Source organism: Pipistrellus hanaki (assembly GCF_964339955.1).
Source record: "Pipistrellus hanaki genome assembly, chromosome: 1".
Classification (NCBI taxonomy): domain Eukaryota; kingdom Metazoa; phylum Chordata; class Mammalia; order Chiroptera; family Vespertilionidae; genus Pipistrellus; species Pipistrellus hanaki.
The window spans coordinates 42,299,218-42,323,363 of record NC_140503.1 but is presented as its reverse complement, the minus strand read 5'-3'; the positions used below and the strand labels follow the sequence as shown (position 1 = coordinate 42,323,363).

At 50.5% G+C, this 24,146-nt stretch overlaps 1 protein-coding gene across 10 annotated transcripts in view; it reads right to left on the bottom strand.

The window, feature by feature from the left end:
• The window catches only part of MEGF11 (multiple EGF like domains 11), a 340,309-nt gene that overhangs the window by 167,335 nt on the left and 148,828 nt on the right, over positions 1 to 24,146 (bottom strand). For 9 of the 10 annotated variants that reach the window (XR_014795229.1, XM_084886618.1, XM_084886621.1 and 6 more), the window contains exon 5: positions 14,326 to 14,418. The exons of the other annotated variant lie outside the window; for it this stretch is intronic. Coding sequence is in view for 8 of the 9 variants with exons in the window: in XM_084886618.1 (XP_084742744.1) it covers positions 14,326 to 14,418 (93 nt within the window). In the remaining variant the exon portion in view is untranslated. The remainder of the gene's footprint in view (positions 1 to 14,325; positions 14,419 to 24,146) is intronic. 10 annotated transcript variants of the gene reach the window in all.

The following is a 24,146-nucleotide window of genomic DNA, read 5'->3' as shown; positions in this document are numbered from 1 at the left end:
ATATATTGTGGATATTAATTCTTAGAGAATTATGTGTGCTGCAATTATCTTCTCCCAGTCTGTGGTTTCCCTTTTCACATTGCTTTTCTAGCTCTGACATCCCGATTCACAATGAGGCAAAGGGAATCCTGTCTGCAGCTCCAGAGCCCTGAATATAGCAGGCCCCTAATATATGTTTAGTGAGCATAATATAACTCACTAGGTAACTCTATCAGATTTGTCCAGCACAGAGCAAGGGCTCTTGGGAGACTTACTAAATTGAGTCATGGTTCTGCTGCACCATAAGAAAATTCTCAGTGTCCAAGCAGAGAAATCGCGAGGAGGATAACGTCATTGTTAAAAGAGCACTGGCCTTATGGAAGGGTTTCTTGCAGGGTGCCTATACATACGAGTTGGTTTCACTCAGAATTCAGTTTATGCCCAGGGTTCCAGGAAACAAACATGGGTCTCTAACCGGTAGCCCAGGCCTCTTGACATTCCTGTGAGCTCACAGTGATTCCTCATTCTTTACAGATAGGCCAAGAAAAAGTAATGTCTTGTCCAGGTCATACTGAAGGCAGGAGCCAGGGCAGAACTAGATCCCACATCCCCTGATCTCCATCTGATGAAAAGTTGGAGCACTGGGTGTTTTAAAGGCAACAGACCCCTAACCTCTTAAATGTAGTGAATACGGGGAGCCATCTTAGGATGGCTCAAGGCCAGGGATAATTCCAAATGTTTACATCGTGTCCCTGGAATGCATGGCAAAAGAAGGACAAAAATCATATCAGGCAGGACCTCTGAAGAGGACCAGGTCTCAAAGGTCTTCATGACTCAAAGGTCCACTTGCCTGGGCTTGGAGCTCTTGGGGGCAGGAGCAGGGTCTTCCCCATCTCCACCTGCCCAGATGTCAGTGTACTGGCACGTGGAAGGGGCTCAAGAAGTGTCTACTGAATGAACGGATGTAAAAACAGATGGATAAATGGATGAACACATAGATATGTGCATAGATGGATAGATGATGGAGGAGGAGATGAATGGACAGGTGGATAAACTTATACATGGTTGGACAGATGGATGCATGCATGCATGCATGGATGCGGAGATGGATACTTCACATTTGGAAGAAGCCCCAGGGAAGGATGGTCTCAGCAGAACCACTCACGTTCACAGCCAAATCTGGAAACCCTGTCTTGTTGCTACAGCTATTCATAAAAAATACCGAGTGGCATAACTGCAAGAAATAATTGCTTCTAATTGTGCTGACTTATTCTGGCCATATAGTAGGCATATTTTTATAACTGTATTAATTATTCAATTTGAGGCCTATTACCCAGCCTGCCAGAATGGGCTTTCCTTATTAGAGGGTGACAGATTCCCCAGTTCTGGGCTGCCTCTGCTGCTGCAGCGTGTGGGCAGTTGCTGCCTGCCTTGGGGCCCTACCAGTGTCTGAGACCTGGAGATGGAGAGCACAGCTCCCGAGAGGCAGAGATCCCGGGACCAATGGATCCAGCTCCTGGGGCTCTGCATGGTCTGCCTCGTCGGGTCTGGCCAGGGAGGCAGAAAAGTGTCAGGACGCATCCAATGCAGCCTCTGTGGGTCACCCTCTATCCCTGATCCGTTTTTCATCAACTCTTAATCATAGTGGTCTCCCCCACCCGCATCCAATCTGCTTCCCACGCAGTGCCAACATAACCTGCCATATGTTACTTGAACACCTCCAGCCAGGGACAGGGGAAGGAGAGCCTGGTCCAGGTGGCCTGGAGGGACGAGGCAGGACAGGAGGTGTAAATCAGAGCCTGAACCCCGGCCCCCTCTCCCGCCCCCCGCCAGCTCTGTTCCTATATCTAGGCCCAGATCTGGTCACAGGTTACTTGGGAGAAGAAACAGGAAGTTGCCCTATTGGAAGCAATGCAGACACAGGTGATGTAAAATGAGCCTTCGGGGCTCCCCAAGGCCCATGGGCTAAAGCCCACGCCCCTCGGGCTATTGCTGTAAGAGCACCATGCCGCCTGGCCTATGAGTGCAGCCGCTCTCACTCCTCCTCAGCAGCACGCTCTGCTTCGGCCACCCGAGCCTGCTCCCCATTGAGTGCCTTTGCTTATGTGAGCCAAGAATGCCTTCTCTTCCCACACCTGCCCACTGAAGCTTCAAGTCTCATCCTTCTTTGAGCTCTGGCTCCACTGCCTTCTTAGCATCTTTCCCACTTTACTAGCTCGATGCAATCCCTGCCTTCCTCGGAAGGACCAACCTGACGCCTGGCCTCACATTGCAATCCTTGCGGGCACATGTCTGGGCAGCCCTGAGAGGTAAAGAGCTTTGGAAGATCAAGGGACGTGGCTTCAAATTCTCCCCCACATCCAGCCAAGAGCCCCCGCCCTTTCCCCCAGCCCCAGCACCACCACTTGAGCATCATTTGAAAGAACAAAAACATGATAAAGGGGGAGAACACATCCACTGGACCCCCACTTAGCACTGTGTTGAATGCCTGCCCACTGTGTGCCTGCACATGCTGAGCACCAAATGCCAGAGACAAGTCAGACCTCCTTCCATAGAGATGGTCTCTGGGGCTGGGGGCTGAATATGCAATCAAACGATCATCCCCAGGGTAGCGTGGACCATGGCCATGTGTATACAGTCAAGGAAGCATCACAGCAGAGGTGGCCTCTGAGCTGGTCTTTGAAGGCAAAAGAACAATGGGTCAGTGGATAGAGAAGGACTGAGAGAGGGGAAGAGGAGTGGGGTGGGACGATGGGAAGTGAAGTTGAAAACTAAGCAGGCATCAGGCCCAGAGGGGTCTTGAAGGACTGATCCAGGAGCTGGGGCACTTCCTGGCAGGTAAAGGGGATCCAAGAAGTGACAGGATCTAGTTTCCATCTTAACCACCTCCCTACCTCCCACTTAGGGGAGGCAGAGAGCCCTGTAAGGAAGCATTAACCAGAGTTGCAAATGTGGTCTCCAGGGAATTCAAATCCTGATCCTGTTCTCCCTAGCTGTGTGCCCTTGGGCCAGATACGTAACCTTCCTGAGCCTCAGTTTTTCCATCTGTAAGATGGGGAAATAATAATGAACAATAACGAATAATGAATGGGGCAGCACGTACAACAAGTGCTGGGTATGAGTTAGGAGAGAACTCTAAGCTGACGTAGACTAAGCAAAGCCCAGCCTTCCTACCTTTCAGCCTCAAATGTCACCTCCTCCACAGCCCCACATTCCGGTTGAAATGTGCCTCAGTGGAAAGAGCACACACTCCGGAGCAGCCGAGTGAGTGGCTCACTGTCCCTGGACCCCAGCCGCCTCCTCTGTGAAGTGGGTGGTAATCCCCACCTCATGGGCAGTGGGGCGGCAAGAAGATGAAATAAGATCTTGTTCACATGGTGTCTGGCAACAGCAGGGCTGGGCTGACTGGGACTGAACCGGAAGTTCTTTAAGACGAAGCAGCTCTTTGCAGAGCTGGACCTGCCCCCAGCAGGTTCCTCCTGGCCCCAGAGGATGCCCTCCCCCTGCCCGCTCCCTGCAGGGCTCCAGGCTGCCCTCCAGGCTGGTGGGGCAGGTGGGAGAGGTTCGTGATTCCCTTCTCTAAGGAGCTGTGTTTCCCATGGAGGCCCAGCCCGCGTGCCCACGCTGGGAGTGGAGGCCACGTGTGTACGTGTGTGTGTGTGTGTGTGTGTGTGTGTGTGTGTGCGCGCGCGCGCATGGGGGTGGGGTGGGCACAGTGTCCTTTTCATGCCCGAGGGGAGCCGGGAGAGGTGTCAGCACCAGCTGCCAGCCCCACACGATGACGCCAACTTGGCTCCGGGTCCTCTGTTCTGCTTTTGTCAGATCCAGGCGGGTTCTCTCGCCCCCCTCCCTCTTCCCGGTTCCCAGGACTCCCTGTGTGTAATTTATTTATTAATGTTGCTCTCAGGGAGCAGATGGCCGGAGCTGAGCTGGCCAGCATGTACCTCCCATCGCTCCCCTGCAACAGTTCCCCGAACACACAGCTCATGCACTCAGGCTACCCAATGTCCGTGGTTCTCTGGTAAAGACAACAACAACAACAACAACAACAAAAACATTGACTTTCAGGCTGGGCTCCACAAGCTAGGGCCTTGCCGGGCCCTGCTCAGATGGGACTGGCTCCCATCTCTCTCCTGTGTGAGAGGCAGGGGCAGAGGAGGGAGGAGGGAGGCCTCTGGAGGCTGCCCCAGGCCCTCTCCCGGCGGCCTCCCCTCCTTCCTGGTGGGCAGCATCACGGAGTATGACTCGGTCCGGAGGTGGAGGTGAGGTGGGGGACCAACTGCCTTCAGTCCTGGGTTCTGGGGTCTCCACGGGCTGCCCCAGCCTCACCCCTTCAATGGTCTGGGCCCTGTGAGCGCAGGGCACCTCATGTCTGCTCTCTCTTTTCTCATTTCTCCAGGAAGAAAGAAATTCTAGAAGGGAGGACATGACCTCTTCATGGCTTCCAGGGCACAGCCGAGGCCAGGGTGTCCCAAAAAGAGGGAGCAGGGGCTGGGAGAGGTGAAGACCGAGGGTGGACAGAGGCAGAGAGGCCGGCAGATCCATCCTCCTTCATCGCTCCCCTGCAGGGCTCCGGCTGCGGCTGAGTTGAGGTCTCTTTCAGCCTCCGTCCCCTGCTCCTCACCAGTGACTTGGTTCTCACATTTCTTAGCCCCCTTCCTCTGTGCCCTGTGGGGAGAGTCAGACAGCCCCAGCCCTGACACTCAGCAGCTGTGGCACCTCAGGCACTCGCTTACCTCTCTGTGCCTCAATTTCTTTTCTTTCCTTTTTTTTTTTTTTTTTTGGCCTCAATTTCTTAATCTCAAATGAGACGATAGCACACATCTGGTTCCTTCCTTCCTCCAACCTCCCCACTCCCCACAGGAGGGTTTCCTGAGCCACCCAGCTGCCCCGCCCGTAAAGCCCAAGCCTTCTCTCCCCCTAGACTCTTCCTCCTCCCTCTGCTCTGCACTGGTCGTTCTCGCTTCTGCTCAAATTCCTGAGGAGGGAGGGGGACTATGCCCTCCTCAACCCACTGGGCCCTGGCGTCAGAGAAGCTACTCAATAAATGTGCATTAAATGGGACTCAAGCGACAGAGAACATGGAGCCAACTGGGTCTGTGTCCCGGCTACTGAATTCCCTTTTGTGTAAAACCAGAATTCTGAGGTGGCGCGCAGTCCTCTGACGCACAGACCTTGAACAAGCATCTGTGCCGCATCCACCGCTCCCTGCTGTGCCCGTCACGGGGGCTGCGCCCAGTGCGGTGCTGACACGGAGCCCGCCAGCCTGGGAGGCCCACGGGCACCGCAGGTGCCGGCAGAAGGTGGCCCAGGCGGCTCCGTGAGGGCCGCGGGCTGGGCAGAGAGGAGCTGGGCAGAGAGGAGTGGGGGACCAGCAAGTGTAATTGCTTTTATGGTGATTCATCTGAAGTCGCTTTAACCTTGACAACCGGCTCAGTGTGGTGAATAAAGAGCCCAAGAGAGCTCAGCCTCCTGGTTGGCAAGACACCCCTCTGCACGCCCCCTCCCGGATGGATGAAGCAACCCAGGGCTCACAGGGAGCCCCCACAGGGGGGCGGCTGCCCCTCCCATGACTGCCCCCTTCCCACTCCTCTTCCAAGCCCAAGGATAAAGAGAGAGAATCACCATAGGGCCGCGCACGCTGACAGTGGGGTGGGTGGGGAGGGTGGCAGAATGCCCTCCCAGAGGTCAGCAGAAAGGTCATCAGGACCTTGATAAGGTGACATGATACTGGATTTTGACTTCCTAGAAACAGAGCATCATGGGATTTTAGAGCTGGAACAGCCACCCAAACCTTCCTCTCATTTTACAGATGAAACAACTGAGGCTCATAGAGAGGGGGGATTAGCTAGAGCCACCCAGACAGAGACAGACCCGAAGCCGGCTCTCCTGCATGTTATGACACAGGAGTGCCAACCCTTTGGAGGCAGCATGGACCTGTGGGAAGAACACAAGTCCTGGGTTCTAATCCCAGCTCTGCCACTTGCTAGCCGGGTGAATATCAGAAGTAACTCCACTTCCCTGTGCTTGGATTCCTTTGCTTGTGGAATGGAGATCATGCACATGGCCTCTCCGAGCACCTGCCACGGCGGGAGCAGAAATGCCCATTCACCTCCCTTCCAGGCCCCGTGGCCCCCCTCATACTTCTTTCTGATCTCCTCCCTTCTCCTCCCCCACTCCTCACGCTGGGCTCCGCGCCAGGAAGGATCCCCTCTTTGGCAGAAGCCCTTCCCAGCACATCTGTGTGGCTGGGTCCACTCCCTTCCCTGCTTGGTCCTGCCTGTCTCCTTTCGGACCCCTCAGCTGCTCTGGGACAGAGGCCGGAACCCTGGCCCACATCCTATAACCAATCCTCTGACCCCAGACTGTGCCGTCTCCAGTTCATCAGGGAGAAGTGTGTCTGAGGCCCCTGATGTACCTTCCAAGCCAAGAAGATGTCACGGTTGGTGCCTCTGGAAGTCCCCAATCCCAGTGCCCAGCCTGACCTCCAGGCCTCCAGAGAGAAGGAACAGGAGAGTCTGAAATCTTTAGGTCATCTGCACAAAAGCTTGGCCTGTTTGCTTTGCTATAATGAGACCCACCTGCCTCTAGGACAACTCTAGCCTTGAACTCCAAGGGCAGCTGGTAAGAGGCAAAAGGCATGTGAGTCAGGAGAGCCAGGATTAGGCTACAGCTCTGCCACCGCCTCCCTGGGTGACCTCGGGCAAGCAGTTTCCCCTCGCTGGACCTCAGTTTGCCCATGTGTAAAATGGAAGGGCTACCCCAGACAATTTCTGAAGTTCCTCCCAGACCTTTATTTCATGGTTTCAAGTTACATCACAAGATCTCAGTGGCCAGGACTTTGGATTTGGAATATTAGACCATACTTTTCCTAGCACTCCATTCAAGGAATGCATGGAGACAGGCTCTCATATATGTTTTCCAGCTGCAGGAAAACAGACCACTCAAGCCGGTGAAATGCGGGTCCTATGAGCCTCAGCTCTCAGCTCTTGTAGGCCAGCACTGAGCATTGTGGGAAAGTGCCGAGGCTGTGGAACATCCCAGATGAGGTAGCATGAGCGCTCCCTATGCCAATTCTGAGCCCAGGAACCCAGACACAGACAGTGGGGGGACAAAAGACAGCCCAGCATGCTGGAGGGAAGACAGAGTCCCCCAAAAATGCAGTGGGGAAAGGGCTTGAGCCCTGATCCCTCCCTAAACCATCCTTGCAAACACTCACCAGCTTTGGGAGGTCCAATTCCGGTGATGGTCTTCCTGCCTTTCCCACTGCTTCTCAAGCTTCACCCCTAAAATAACCCTCCTCCAGGGAAGCCTGATGGCATAGCCACAAAGGTCCACCAAAGGCTCACATGATCACATTTAAAAAAATAAATGCCAATTCTACATTCAGTTCTATCACAAATTTGTATGTTTTAATATAAGAAACAATACTTAAATTACTCATCAGATAACAATGTGCCGTTGCATGCTGAAAAATGTAAACTCTATACTTTTTTAAAAAAAAAAACTCTATACTTTCAAAAATCATTAGCAGAAGTTTTTTTCAACAAATGATGCTGGGAAAACTTGATATCCATGTGTAAAAAACCTGAAGTTAGACCCCTACCTTGTATACCATGTGTAAATTTTAATTCAAAATGGATCAAAAACCTAAGTGCATGCACTTAAACTATAAAACTCTTAGATAAAACATAGGGGAAAGCTTTATGATATTAGATTGGCAATAATTTCTTGGATTTGACACCAAAAACACGGGCAACAAAAAATAAACTGGAATTTATCAAAATTAAAAACTATTAACAGAGTGAAAAGGCACCCCACAAAATATTTTTAATCATATATCTGATAAGGATTAAAATCCAGAACATATAAAGTACACGTACAACTCAGCAGCAATAACAACAAAACAATCCAATTTTTAAAAATGGGCAGATAACTTGAATAAACATTTCTCCAAAATAGATACGCAAATGGCCAAGCAAGCACATGAACACTAATCAACAGGGAAATGCAAACCAACACCATGGTGAGATCCCACTTCACACCCATTAGGATGGCAATTAACCATGTTGACAAAAACATGGGGAAACCAGAACGCTGCGCATTGCTGGTAGGAATGTAAATGGCATATACACTGTGGGGAATGGTATGGTGACTCCTTGAAAAATAGACATAGAATTCTTATGTAACCCACCAATGCATTCTGGGTATATATCTCAAAAAAGCAGGGACACAAAGAGATACTTGTACACCCATGTACACCCCTGAGCAGCATGATTCACAATCATCAAAAGGCAGAAGAAACCAAAGTGCCCATTGACAGATGAATGGATAAACAAAATGCGGTGTATACACATAAGAGAATATTATTCAGCCTTACAAAGCAAGGAGGTTCTGACGCTGCTACAACAGAGATGAACCTTGAAGATATAAGTGGAATAAGCCAGTCACAAAGGGACACATATTGCATGATTCTTCTTATATGTGATAACTCAAGTAGTCAAATTCATAGATAAAAAAAATAGAATGGTGGTTGCCTGTGGCTGGGGGGAGGGGAAATGGGAAGTTAGTGTTGAGTGGGACAAAGTTTCAGTTGGGGAAGATGAAAAAGTTTTAGAGATGGATGGTAATAATGGTTGCACATAGAACTGCACAATTAAAAATGGTTAAAGTGATTGATTTTATGTTATGTATATTTTACCACACACAAAAAAATTCTAGCAAACACCTTAGGCCGAAAAGCATGAATCCCAGGCTAGTTTAGGAGAGTGGGCATATTTCTGAGCTGTTAAATGTTTTATTTGAATCTGCAAGGATAGCCAACAGCCAAGTCAGCCAGGGGTCCCACACACCGTTCAAGATAAGGACACATTTGACTTGGCAGAAGCTACTCTTGGTAGTGTCCCAATTTGGTCCTGCTGCCTTCATCCCTCAGCTGGCTCTGCAGGCTGCCTCCTGCCCAACACGAGGGGGGGAGGGGGACGCAGTTTCAACAGACTGTAAGACATGGTGTAGTGAGCTTTTCTGTCCTGCAGCCTGTCTGCGCATGTGGATGAAACCAGTTTAGTGGAGTCTAAGAATGTGAGAGATGGCAGGGAAATGGAGGAGGGAGGGAAGGGGTCTCTGTCATGTCTAATCCAGCCCTTCAGGGGAGGCCCGAGACCAAAACCAAAACATTGCCCCACAGCCCAGAACCCAAACTTCAAAGCACCATGGGAGGGGAAGCTGAGAAGCAGCACCCAAGAAATACAATAATTAAATAATACACTGAAGGCTTAAGTTTCCAAGTTGATTCTTTGGTAATATTTATAAAAGTTAACGGGGCATATTTAATTTAGGAATTGGCTCACGTCCTTCTCCTTACAGCTGAAACCTCATAAATGAAATATACTGGATCACTGCCCAGCACGGAAATAAAAGTTATGAATAATGTTTCTATCTCAATCATTGTCACTGCTTTAATATTCCTAATTACTTTAAAAAGCTAGATATTCAATATAGGAAAACTTTTTTTTCTTTTTATCTCCACTTGTGAGATTAGTGCAATTTAATAAGAGTCACTCTGTCGTCTTTATTCAGGGTAGACTGACATTTCATCCTTTTACTCTTCATTATTATATAGGATGGAGGTTTATGACCAAGCATGCAGCCACTCCATTTCCCCATATTGGTCCATCGAACATCTCAGAATTACCCACAGGAGCTGATGTGTGTCCATCTACCAGGCAGCACAGCATCACCTCACCTCCTTTATGGAGCAGAAAGAAATTAGTTCAGGCCTTAAAGAAATTAAGCCATGGAGTTATACGTCTTTAAGAGACTGAGAAGCCCCCACCCCCCACGCCAGTACTGGATTCGTCCCCTTCCATCAGAGTCATAAATCCCTTGGCAGCCACAAAGGGCAGGGCAGGGGCAAGCAGCAGATGACGGATCTTTATAACCCTCCCTGCCACTTCCAGGAATTTAACCTAAGAAGAAATTGGGACAAGTGGGCACAGATTTATGCACAAGAAGAATTACTGCAGTATTTTTACACAGGGCCATGGTCCCTGATCCACATGTCCAAAAATCTCTAGAAAGTCCATAGGAAAAATTTTTTTAAGGTCGGCACCAAATTTCATTTAGAAACAAAATCTCCATGGAACTGATTTGTGGTTGTCACCACTAGATGTGATCAGTTCCATGTCACTTCAAATGAATTATTATATTTCATCCCAGGGTACTGCCCCACTGAGGGTGTGTGTCATATATGATATAGTCACCATATGCTTTCCTAAACTCTGAAAAAATATAAATTGTGAGACCAACAGGTCCCAAGGATCTGGGATAAAGGATGGTGGGCCTCAAATGGTGAAAAATCATGAAGAACCTAAATGCCCATCAATAAGAGACTGGTTAAATACTTTTGGTAATGCAGAGAATGAAATTCTATAAGGCCATTAAAAACTGGAAGGGAGAATTCATGTTTGTTGATAAGAAAATGAATACATGACAGAAAGTTGAGTTTTAAAAAAGCAAGTCACAGAATAGCACATATATTTGATCTAAATAATTCACGTTGTATCCAGATCTAGCTCTGAGTGCAAATGTGTTCAGAAATAATAGGGAGGCAAGCACCCAACTGCCAGAAGAGGTTATGCCTGGGTGTGTGGGTTTAACCTGTTTGTCTACACTTTTGGTGCCGTTTGAATTTTCTTTTTAACATGAACAGGTATAATTTTAGAATCAGAAAACAACAAGAATGCCCAGCTGGCATTCTCAGTGGTTGAGTGTCGACCTATGAACCAGGAGGTCACGGTTTGATTCCTGGTCAGGGCACATGACTGGGTTGAGGGTTCTGTCCCCAGTGTGGGGTGTGCAGGAGGCAGCCAATTGATGATTCTCTCTCATCATTGATGTTTCTATCTCTCTTTCCCTCTCCCTTCCTCTCTGAAATCAATAAAAAAATATTTTTTAGAATCAGAAAACAACAAGAATGATGCTTTCCATTGAACAAAAACAAAAGCTTCCCTGCAAGGGTGTCACCTGCATAGACATGTCTATGGACAGATCCCATTCAGAAGTCTCCAGAGGTACACACTGCACTGATTGGAACACCACCCCCACGGACAAGGGCCTCACAAAGACCCGGCCACACTGCGGAGCGCACGCAGGCCGACAGGCATCTCCGGCACAACAGCTAACCGCCTCTGATTGCTGGGGGTACACTCAGCCTCAATGTGTCCACAGCTGATTCCTCCACGCCACAACAATATCTCAGGGCCGCCACTTTCAAGCAGATCCTTCCTTCCCTTGTGAGCATTTATGTCTTCTAATCCATTTCAACCTAGGATTGCACTAATAGAGGCTGAACATCTAGAAGGAAGGAGAGCATGCTAATTAAATGTTTAGGTTTAGGACCTATGTTTTTGCTTGATAGTCCCAGTGTTACTATTTACTGGAGTTGTGTCTGCTGATGGTTGCTTAACCTTGCTATGCTTCAACTTTCTTAACTGTAAAAGAGGGCTAGTAATAAACCCTACACCATAGATTTGTTGTGGAGACTAAATGAGAAGATAAAGTGCCTAGTGCAGAGTAAAAGTCAATAAACAGTACCCATCTTTATTATTATTTTTCCATATCAACCTGCACTGATATGGCCAGACCTAGGAATAATAGTTTAAAACAGCGGTCGCCAATCTTTTGGGCCTCACGGACCACCGGTTGGTGACCTCTGGTTTAAAAGGAATAAAGGCCACAGCCAGTGGTGAGAAACCAGATGGATAAGGCAGTTGGGGCCATGTCCTGTGAGAAAACAAGGAGCTTGGAGAATACTTGGAGAAAACTTGGAGGAGGGAAGTGACCACTACCATACAATATTTGAAAGGCTGATCCATGGACGGGGACTCTGGCTTCTCCTATGTGACCTCAGTGGCTATTACCAAGTGCTCTGAGATGGCCACCTTCCCACGCACAGTGGCCTTGTCCACTGAGCTCCTTGGAAGAAATTCCAACATGACAGGGAGGGCCATGGCTGCCCTGGCCTCTATCATGAGTGAGAACCAACTGGTAGAAGCTAGAGACAGATTTCCACTCAAGAGAAAGGAAAACCTCCCAATAGTCAGAATGTGCTTCCACGGGAGGCAGTGAGCTCCGTGTTAACGGGGGGGATTCAAGCAGAAGGTGGAAAGCTCATGGCAGGGCGTCTACACAGTCACTGCTCTGAAGGATTTTGAGAGTGAGACTCTATGAATTCCCTCATTCCATGCGGCTGCCCCTCAAAACAGGGTAGGAATGCGTCTTTTAGGACTTCCTATGGACTTACTAGTACATGCCTTTGAGTAGACCAGGGGTGGTGGCTCTCGACCCAAGAGGGTGGATTTATTGAGAAAACAGCTGTGGCTGCTCAGCACCAAGTCTGAGGACTGATTTGAGGTGGGGAAACTGGGGAGCCCTGATTTGTAATATAAAGTAGTGAAGCTGTTTCCCTACGTGTTTCCAGAGGCAAAGTTTACTCTAAACTGCCTGGTCCTGTTCATCTATATATAATATTTATATATATAATATATAAGTATATATTACATATATAATTTATTTTTTCAGAGTTTATATTTTTCACAATTTATATTTTTTCCAAGATAATCACCCAGGTTACAAAAGCACACCCAGCTGCTTTCATTCTAGTTCCTTCCCCAGACCGGAAACCCTGAGAGCACAGACCAGGCCTGAAAAACCCGCCAGGGCCTGCTCCCTGCCCAGCACAGACCAGCACATCGTAAGTACCAAACACACTGGTATTGAACGGTGATTTATATGCACTTGGGGCCCCTGGGACTCAGGATGTATTTCAGCTTTCAACAGGCTGCCCTTGACATTATAATCCAGCAGCAGCAAGCAGATCTGTCCCAGCAGAGCTCGCCTAATCCAACTTAGATGGTTCTTCATCAAAGATTCATTGTAAGAAAAATTACACAAAACAGAGCACGGACAAGGCAGGGAAAGCTCTCAGGTATTTCAACCAGCCTGTTTCCTGTCGTTCACAGAAAGACTGGCTGAGCACACACTCGGTTACCTCAGCGTCCCTCAGGTTTACCCTTCATTGTCTGGAGGAGTCCCTGGCCCTGTCTCCGTGTGGCACATCTCAATGCGGTAAAACTGACGGGAGGAGGAGCCCCCCTCTGCCCCCACAGTCACCAACACTTTGGAGAGTCTTTTGACCTTGGACTCCGTGATCGAGATAACCACTCAGGTTACAAAAGCACACTCAGTCTTGCTTTGGTCGGTATTCTCTCATATACCAGGCCGACAGGGAGGCTCCGGGAAAGGCCTTTGGAAAAAAAGGACCATAAGTAGATGTTTCCACCCCACCAGAGAGTGTGAAAAGGGGTAAAAGCACCACACTGGGCCACCCAGCATTCCCTCTCTGTGTTTTCACCATCATTGTAGTCACGGTGGCTTCCAAAGATGGGTCAATAACGGGCTAGAACCCTAATGGATTAGCTTAGCTATGTGTTCTACTCAAGTCACAATAAAAAGACAGTCACTCTGCCCCATCTCAACACTATCAAGCCCTCTTTGAAAATCAAATAAGACCATGTCTTAACCAAGCATTGATGGCAAAATGCACCACTGGAAAGGGGGTCAGTTGTAAGGTTTAGGGGAAATCAGCCAGAGGGGAAGGATTTGCCTTCATCTGGGCTCTTGGCAGAGGACTTCCCTGAGGAGCTGTTAGGAAGGCCCACCCTCTCAGTGCCAGCCCCACAGTGGAGACAATGTCCTGGGCTGCTGTGTGTCACCTGATCAGTCCCCAGAGCATCCACCTCACTCCCTGCTCACCAGGAAACCTTCCCAGAGAGTTGGGAACCACAGCGACTTGCCCCTATGCCTGTCCCGTTCTCCTCCTTTTGGGCAGAGGCATCCCAGTGCCCACCAGTCTCAGGAATCAGTCCCCTGAGCCTCCATGAGTGCCCACACAACTAAGCCTTTGGACTAGCAAAGCTGAGGACCATGCCTTGACCAGAGTGACTGCACCCTTGGGTGGCATCGCATTTTCACCTCAACCCTCCAAGACCATAGCCAGAGGTGTTTTATCAAAAGTCAGAGTTGTACAGATGACACCACAATGCCCACACATACACACACTACACACAATGCCCCTCCAGACCTCCACAAACCATTACCCCCACGCCTTTCCCACCCTCTCCTCCAAGCACCGTCATGCACCAAACTGCAGGCAGGCCTTTTCCTCGATGCCCGCGCTAGCCTGGGCAGCTGCAGCCCAACACGAGTAATCCAGCATGTGCTCAGCCCAGGCCCTCCTGAGCCGGAGCCAGGGGGCCATCCAACCCTCAGAGACCCCAGACTCACCGCTGGAGCAGTCGGGTCCTCCCCAGCCAGGCTCACAGTGGCAGGTGTCGGGGGACACACAGCGGCCGTGCACGCACTCCTCCGTACACAGGGCTGCAGGGGGCGGGGAGAGAGGGGGGAAGAAGAGGAACAGACGGTGAAAACCAACCAGCTGGTCAAGAAGCACCAACCACTTTACAACGACTCCCCCCAGGCCCACGGATGTGCCGCACGCATTGCTGGCTTTGGAGAAACATCAAGCCACCCCAGACCTCGGCTATTTAATGAACTCCGAAATGCATCCCACAAGAGTGTGCTTCATCCCAGTCTTGTTTCCTACGATAAAACCCAAGCCTGAAGAATGGCAGCCTTGGTGGCTTTTCAAGAATATTTTCTCCAGGGCTTAACCCTCGGGGACTCTCCGCAAAGCCTAGCCCCCGAATCCACGCCCTTGCTCTTTCCCCGTCTGCTCAGGAAATGGCCTGTCATGCCCATCATTTGCTTTCCCCGATTGCTTTCTGCCGCGGCCCTGAAATCCATCGGGCTTCCCCGAGAAGAGGCTCCTCTCGTGCTTCCCCCCACCTCGCTGCCCTCCTCCCCAAATGCCCCTATGTTGAGGCTCTCAAATGTCAGCAAATCTGCAAAGTACACAAATGCTGAGAAAAGGCAACTGCTAATTATAAGAAAGTAATTAAGAGAGACAGCCACGATAATGATAATTGTAATTAGGAGGTGCCTGGCAGTTTCTTATCACGCAGTCGAAGGCTGTAGCCTCCCTCCCGAGCTGGGAGGCAGCAGCGCGAAGTTTCCATCCACTGCTCCGGCGCGGAGACGGCTTATTGGCAGAAGCTGGAGGAAGGGAGAGATCACGGCTCTCTTCCTCCGACATCCACGTTTCCTCAAGGTCATCTCTGCTCCTGAGAGATCTGCCCCCACCATCTAACCCATCAGCGAAGGATTACAGAGGACCCCAGGGCCACCCCCGCCAATTCTGTGAGCTTGGGAAGTCAGCAGCTACCACCCACCCTTAGGAGGGAGCTAGATGAAGTACATTCCTCGGACAAGCAGCTAGAGCCCTCTCTCTGCCTAGCACCTGCCTGGGAGCAGGGGGGCCTCGATCGTAAAGGCTGTCCCTGAGCTGCAGACACCCCCCTGCTTCCACATCCACTGCCTGGCTTGAGTACCCACCAAGAAGTTAGACCACAAAGCCCATTTTCTGTTGCTGTGGGGTCCTCTGACCCCTCCTAGACACACATGCTGATCCTGAGGTTGCTAGGCCCCCAGGAAAGGCAGACCCAGAAGAGCCACTTCAGATGCCGCTTGGTGAGTGGTCTGCAGTCAGCTTGTCCTCTGCGGGCCTGGGATGTGGTGTGTCTGGGGAGAACCCTGGCACCCGAGTCCTCGTGGGTACAGGTGGCTTTGGGCCGAGTTCTGGTTTGTGTTAAGACTTCCACGGCCCCTCACTTGGAGCTCGGGGGCTATCCTACTTCTTGCTGGGGAAACCGGCCGGACCCTGACCCCAGCGACCAGCTCCTCTCAGAACCACGTGAGCTGCTGACCCAGCTGCTGACAAGACCCCAGCTGGTCATCCCTGCTGCCCTGGCTCCCCGGGCTCCCTCCAGAATTTCCAAACAAGCTCGAATCGGTCAATGTTCCCAAGTATATGCTGTACACCATGTGCCCATCCCTATCCCCTGGCTAGGCCCAGCCAGCTCCCAGCTCTGGCCTCAGCTGCCCCCTCTTCTATCTCCTTCTCCCCCCCAGCTGAGGTCCCAGCGTGCTCCACAGCTGGGCCTCTCTGCCTTCCAGCAGACCCTTCCCATCAGCCTGTCAGATCAGCTCATGACACCTCCACCTGCTTTCGTATAGAGAGGGCAGTGAACCTACCAAGTGTCCGAGAAAATCATGTCCAACCCGTCACTTTAAAGGTGGAGAAACTGAGGCCTCAGTGCCCTGGACCTCACGGACATACAAGTTAGTATGTGGCCTCTTAGCCAGGCAGGAAGGAGCTCGGGGAAGAGGCTCCTGGAGACAGAGGCCTGTGAAGGCAGAGGGAGGCGAGAGGTGCCCAAGACCATGGGGCCTTCACAGGTCACCCAGGTGGATGCTCCCCGCCTGCCCAGATGCCTCAGGGGCTGGGGGAGCCAGGCCAGAGGGAACAACATAGGGGTGCTGTGGTTTACCCCAGGAGGGTTAGAGCTGGAGAGAGAGGACAGAGGAGCACCTACAGGGTGGGGCTGAGCAGGGGGCTCAGAGCTGCTCAATGGAGGGATGGGGCGGGAGAGGGAGACCACCAGCACCCTACCAAACCTACCACCCCTCGCCTTTCTCTGACCCTAAACACCTGAACTCTGACCCGTCCCCTGCACCCCTCCCTCGCTGGAAGTGAAGGCCTTCAGGCGCTCTGAGCAGGCTCCACTCCACACTGCCTTCCCCGTGGGCCCGCCCCAGCCCAGCCCTGTATGCAGCACACTGCAGACAACGGCCCCACAAGCCCTTGGCCTGACTCCATGTGGTCCCTCCGGGCCTCATTACCCCTCCCCGCTACACCCCCTGGTATTATGCCTGGGCTATTTGTTTGTCAAAAGCTCAAGGCATTCATATTTCATAGGTGCTGTTTGGACAGTGTTGTTTGAGGCATGAAATATTGATAGCAAATACCGAGGCTCAAATGGCCGCATTTGGCATTTGGGCCGCTGTGTGTCTGAGTCTGTCGGTGTACATGGTGGGGACAGACTGGGACGGGGGTGATGCAGGGAGAGTCCCCTGAGGAGGGATGGCTGGAGGTGAGACCCAGGACCGTGGTGCTGGGTGGCTGACTCCCACACCAGAGATCAGGGGTTACCCAGCAGGGGCCGCCCCTCTACAGAGGACAGGGACTTATACAGCAGCTGCTCCTAGAGCATTCTCTCTGACGCCAGCCCCCATCCTCACCGCTGACCCCCTAAGTGGGGCTGAGCCTGCCACCCTGACCTCCCTCTTCTCTCCTCCTGTAACTCGAGATGGGTTCCTTTGGTTGAGTCCCTCTTCCCCTTACCCACAGCCAGCTGCTGCTAGTGACAGGCTGTGTGACTGAGGCCAGGCCCTCTCCTGGCCCCGCTGAGAAACTTGAACTACTGCTCTCTTAGCTTCCCCCAACCTACTGTCCTGCCTTGGTCCTACTTCCAACACCCCAGGTGCCACAGGCAATTTTGGCGACAAACAGCTTGGTATCGTGGTTAAGAGCACAGACTGCACCCAGAAAGCCCGTCTGGACCCAGCGATGTTACTTAGTAGCTCTGGACCATGGGCCAGTTACTATCCTCTCTGCGTCAGTCCCCACCTGTTCCATGGGGACAGTGACAGGACCGGCCTCAGGCTGTGTGTGAGGATGAAATGAGTTGACAAAGGATCCAGAGCAGTGCCTGGCATATACACAGTAAGTGCTGTATGAGTCTTGCTGTTATTATCTGTAGGGTGTCCTCCAACCTGGGGTAGGGTCCTTGCAATGGCTGAGCCTCTTTTATCCTCCACACGAAGGTCATCTCCCTCTCTCTCGCCTTTCACTAAGGTCCTGGACACATGGGGTAGGCTGCAGGGACCTATTGACAGACCACTGGTTGGGGATGGTGTGAAGGGCACTTCCAATTCTACCCCTGGTGGAGAGGCCATGGTAATAGATGAGCTAAGTTACAGTTACAAATATAGGACAATAAGCAAGTATTTAATATCCCATGCCTCAGTTTTTTCATCTCTAAAATGGGGACAGCAGTACAGTCATACATCACACAACAACGTTTCAGTCAATGACAGACTGCATATATGGCAGCGGTCCCATAAGATTACATAGTGAGGGTTTAGCAGAAGCTTTTTCCAACTCTAACAAGCCTCTTTAAAAGCTTGAAAACAGCCCTGGCCAGTGTGGCTCAGTTGGTTTAGCATCATTCCCATGCAACTAAAAGGTGGCCAATTCAATGCCAGGTCAGGGCACATTTGCGGGTTTGTGGGTTTGATCCCCCGTTGAGAAGCAACCCATCAATGTTTCTCTCCTTCTCCCTTCCTCTCTAAAATCAATAAAAAACATAATTTTAAAAATAAATAAAAGCTTGAAAACATGGTCCCCAGCATCAAAAGGTTTTCATTAAAGAGAGAAATGTTGCCGGGACCGGTTTGGCTCAGTGGATAGAGCGTCGGCCTGCGGACTGAAAGGTCCCGGGTTCGATTCCGGTCAAGGGCATGTACCTTGGTTGCGGGCACATCCCCAGTAGGGTGTGTGCAAGAGGCGGCTGATTGATGATTCTCTCTCATCGATTTTCTAACTCTCTATCCCTCTTTCTTCCTCTGTGAAAAATCAATAAAATATATATTTTTTTAAAAAGAGAGAAATGTTCATTGATACATTATCTGCTTATAAGCAAGTTTATGATTAAGGAAGGAAGGAAGGAAGGAAGGAAGGAAGGAAGGAAGGAAGGAAGGAAGGAAGGAAGGAAGGAAGGAAGGAAGGGAGAGAGAAAGGGAGGAAGGGAGGAAGAGAGGAAAGGAGGGAGGGAGGGAGGGAGGGAGGGAGGGAGGGAGAGAACTGAGTTAAATGGCCATGGATATGTTTCTGAAAAGAGTGACACCTCCCCAAGAAGAGCCTGAGGCAGGCCCTCCAGGAGGTGATCCAGAAGAAGGCTCTGTTATCACGGAGGTGCCAGCTCCATGCACATTCCTGCCCCTGAAGACCTTCCTGTGGGGCAAGATGTGCAGGTGGGAGACAGTGATACTGATGATCCTGATCCCGTGTAGCCCCGTGATCAGCAACCTGCGGCTTGCAAGCCACATGTGACTCTTTGGCCCCTTGAGTGTGGCTCTTCCACAAAATACCATGGCCTGGGCTAGTCTATTTTGAAGAAGTGGCATTAGAAGAAGTTTAAAAAATTTGGCTCTCAAAAGAATTTTCAATCATTGTACTGTTGATATTTGGCTCTGTTGACTAATGAGTTTGCCGACCACTAACAGGCCAAGGCTAATGTTGCGTTTGTGTATTAGCCTTTAACTAAAAAAGTTTGAAAAGTGGAAAAACATTTTTTAAGTAGAAAAAAATATTATAAAGGTACAAAGAAATAAAATATTTTATGCAGCTGTACAATGTGTTTGAGCTTTAAGCTGTTATTACAAAACAGTTGAAAAGTTAAATTTTTTAAAAATTTATAAAGTAAAAAAAGTTACAGTCAAAAAATGGGCAAAGGATGTAAAAAGACCCTTCTCCAAAGAGGACATACAGAAGGCCAAGAGACAGATGAAAAAATGCTCAAAGTCACTGATCATCAGAAAGATGCAAATTAAAACAACAATGATGTATCACCTCATACATACCAGAAGAGCTACCATCAATAAGTCAACAAATGACAGTGCTGACAAGGATGTGAAGAGGGAACCCTAGAACACAGCTGGTGGGAATGCACACTGGTGCAGCCACTATGGAAAACAGTATGGAGTTTCCTCAAAAAATTAAATATGGTACCGCCATTAGACCCAGTGATCCCACTTCTAATAATATACTCTAAGAAACCTGAAACACCAATCAGAAAAAGATATACACACCCCTATGTTTTAGTTGCACAATTTACAATAGCTAAGATTGGGAAACACCCCAAGTGCCCATCAGTAGATGAGAGGATAAAAAATCTATGGTTCATACACCATGGAATACGATGCAGCATGTAAAAAAGAAGGATCTCTTACCCTTTGAGACAGCATGGGGGATCTGGAGAGTATTGCTAAGTGAAATAAGCCAGCCAGAGAAAGACAAGTATCATATGATCTCACTCATATGTGGGATCTAATGAGCAAAATAGGTCCAGAAACATAGAAGCAGACTGATGAATCTCAGAAGGAAGGCCAGGGAGGGTGGGTGGGTGGGAGTGATTAACTGGGGAACTCACATGCATCTATACAAGCCCACAGACACAGACGGTAGTGTGGTGAAGGGCTGGGAGGGGCAGGGGCAGGGTGTAATATTTGCAACAATAAAGATTAAAAAAAATTTTAAATTACAGTAAGCTAAGAGCAATTTATTACTGAAGAAAACTATTTTTTATAAATTTAGTGTAACCTATGTGTACAATGTTTATGAAGTCCACAGTAGTGCATATCCTAGCCTCCACACTCACTCACTGCCTCACCCAGAGCAACTTCCAGTAAGCCCTGCAAGCTCTTTATGGCAATGCCCTGTATCGGTGTATCATTTGTTACCTTTTGTGCTGTATTTTTACTGTACTTTTTCTGTGTTTGGGTATCTTTAGCTACATAAATGCCATTGTGTCACAATGGCCCACAGTATTCAGTAGGGTAACATGCTGCCCAGACTGGTAGCTTAGGACAGTGGTTGGCAAACTCATTCGTCAACAGAGCCAAATATCAACAGTACAACGATTGAAATTTCTTTTGAGATCTGAAAACCAACTTCTGCACATGGGCCACGAAGTTTCAATAGCACTGGACGTGCGCGCCCACACATGGTATTCTGTAGAAGAACCACACTCAAGGGGCCAAAGAGTCGCATGTGGCTCATAAGCCGCAGTTTTCCGACCACTGGCTAGAAGAGGCTATTCCTACAGCCCAGGTGTGGAGTAGGCTGCACCGTCTAGGTGCTTTGGTGAGCTCGGGGAGAAGCCTGAGGAGGCAGAGGGTGTGGACACATGACCTCGGAGGGTCATGAAAAGGTTGGGACTCAGGGGGGACTGTGTAGCCTGGAGAAGACAGCATTGGGTAGGGGGCACGTCACAGCCAGCTGACTCGCTGAAAGCAAAGAGGAAGCCACTCTTTCCCCACACAGAGCAGAGGCCCACGGACGTGCATGGCCAGGGGGCAGATTCCAGTCTAACCCAAAGCAAGGCTTTCTCACACCAGAGTGGGTTCGGTAGTTCAAAGGGCTGATCCTACAGGTAGGGAGCAGCCCATTGCTGGTAACTGGGACTGCCAGGCCCAACCCCACTGGCTGCTCCTGCTGTGTTTTGTTGGAGCACAGCCAGTCCATTCATTTGCATAATGTGCATGGCTGCTTTTACCCTGCAAGGAGAGAGCTGAGTTGTTGCCACGGAGACTGCTGGTCAGCAAAGCCTTAAAATATTTACTATCCGATGCTTTATGGAGCCTCCTGCGCTAGAGGTTTCTTGGTTTGATGACAGATTGGACTCTGAGACATTTAAGACCCCTTCTCCCCTGCTATCCATCTATCATGTACTCATTATCCATTATGATCAGAAGCTCAAAACGTGCGCAGGAAATCCCGACGATGCCCGTCTCCTTTCTAAAGAGTCCGCCTGAAGGGACAGGGGCCATCAACCCAGGGGCACAACCTTCAGCAGCCACAGATGCTCACCTGGCCCTTCACTGCAGACCTCTCTCGCCCCCGGGGCTGGGGACAAGACATGTGGATGACCTCATGGCCACCGTGTTCCATAGACACCAGTACAGACGTGTGTGAAAAGGAGACGGAATGATGCATGCTTTCTGTTCGCTCAGCACAGAGATGCCACGGCCCCGTTTCATTCTTGAGGCAGGGATTTTTACACTCCGCTCACAGCACGGACTCTACACCACAGAAAAGACTAAGGAACGGCCAACTCCCATGGCGGCCAAGGGGCTGCGCTATAACTATGTTTCTCAGCCTCATTTTCATGACTGACCTCCCCACCAGCCCTACCAGGACCCATTTTAAACATTGTTTTTCTTCATCACCCCCTCCCATGAAATTCTACTACCATCCATGCACTCTATATCTGTGTGTGTGCTGTATGTATATCTGTGTATAAACAAAGAGCAAATTGTTACCCCTTAAAAGTGGGTGTGCTAGATTGTCTCCATTTGCTCCCCAGGGGCACTCCGCTCCCTTCTTCACCCTTGTGTGTGCCCTGAGAGGGGCATCTCCATGGACTCACTAACCCTCTGGCCTTTGGGTGGGTTTGGCCAATGGCACACAGCAGCAGGTGGTGGGAGCTGGGCCATGGGTTGGTGGTGGTGGTCCTCCCCCCTCTAGCTCAAGGCTGGGGGGGGGGGGTGAGTGGGCGCACGGGTTCTTCTGGCCCGGGCGTGCAGTGGCTCTCCTTGGTGGCTAGCCCTACATGCTGCACCATCAAATATGGGTGTCCCTTACCTTTCCCACGCCCTAATACAGGTCTTATTGCCAGTAAACTCTCCTCAGTGAGCATGCCACCTGTGTCTTGCTGGGACCCTGACCCAGTGGCCAGGAAGAGAATGGAACCTGCATCTGTGTGATGCTGCAAGGCCCGCTCTTAACCACATGTCCCACCACCACCCTGGCCACGGGCCGAGATCAGTAAGTTCCAGCGCCAGACCTGCCGCCACCGGCTCTTGAGTTCTGTGTGTGACATGAAGGGATTGAACGACCCAATCCAAATGTCCCTTCCAGCTCTGGGAGCCTGGGGCTTGGCTGTAGCATCTTTAAAATGGGGACCATAGTCTTCTACCTCCCTAGTTGCTAATCACTACCTCCCTGATTCAAGCCAAGTGTGAGAAGAATCCGTTCCACAAACGCAGGCACAGAGCTCGGCATGGAACACATGTGCCCGAGGTACAGACACAGGGCCAGAGCGTCGGTCCTGGGACAGGAGGGGAGCCTGCACCAGCAGCCCAGGACCCAGTCTGAGGATCTTGGCATTGCACAAAGGGGCCAGGTCAGACACGGGGTCTCCTCTGAAAACTGCTGAGAACACGCTAGTCCTTCCCTGACTAAGGCCCTTGCTCGTGGGAAGCTCTCCGTCCTCGATCCGATTAGCATTCCGCCCAAGACGACCCACAAATCCCTGAGGTGCTCGCGGTAATATATTCTGCTCGGCGGTTTGCAAATGGCCTTACTAGTTAATGGAACTATAAAAATTACACGGAAAGGTCAAGATAAATAAAGACAACTCCATGCTCCCGGCCAACTAGCCTGATGCCCAGTTAGAACAAAAGGCTCGGGAGCCAGGGAGAGGAGCCGTGGCCTCCCAGAATGTCGCAGCCAATGGCTCCCGGAGTTTCCCCTGCGCCGTTTCCCCGGCGCTCCGAGGCCCATTGATCAGCCCTCCATTAGCATTCCCGGCAGGTGCCTCAGATCAGGCTGTCATTCGATTCTGCTTGGAAATAAAATGACCTACATCGGAGTGGACCCGCGTGCCAATTCCAGAGTGACACACTTAGCACCAGCGATTCTGCCGTGCCCAAGGTCACACGGAACGCGGGCGTGTGTGGGTGTATGTGAGCCTACGCCACGGAGTCGCCAAGGGAATTCTAAAACAATTCATGGGTGTGTATCATTTATTGCTTTGTCACTGCCAACCCTGAGTCCCCTCCACAGCCGGGGAACGCCAGGACGGCTGGCCCTTCCTCTCAGCACATCTAGAGCTGGCTTCTAATTGCTGTGGTCAGATCTGGCTCCAAGACATGAATAGTCAGTTTTTTTTTTAAAGCATTTCACCTGCAGGGCTGACAAGATGGAAGGACATTAAAAGCCAAACACTGTCTGGGTCTGGAGCCTGTAGGCCTATAGGTTCCTCCTCTCCCTAATGGGGGGTCCTGGGAGGGCTCAGACAGGACTCTGGGACCAGGTAGTCAGGGGTCTGCCACCCCCTCCTCACCTGCTGAGTTGGCTCACAGCCACTCCTAAGTCGTAATTCAGTGGAACCCTTGCCCAGTTTCATGCCTGGGCAGCCCAGCATTATCTAAAAGCCTGGGTCCCTGTTCTGCCACTCATTAGCTGCACAATGAGCAACCTGTCTGGCCTCAGTTTCCTCACCTATAGAACGGCTGTGGACTAGAGAGCTATTGCAAAGAATAAACGAGTTCATGCAAAGCTCCTAGCTCCGGGGGTGAGTGAG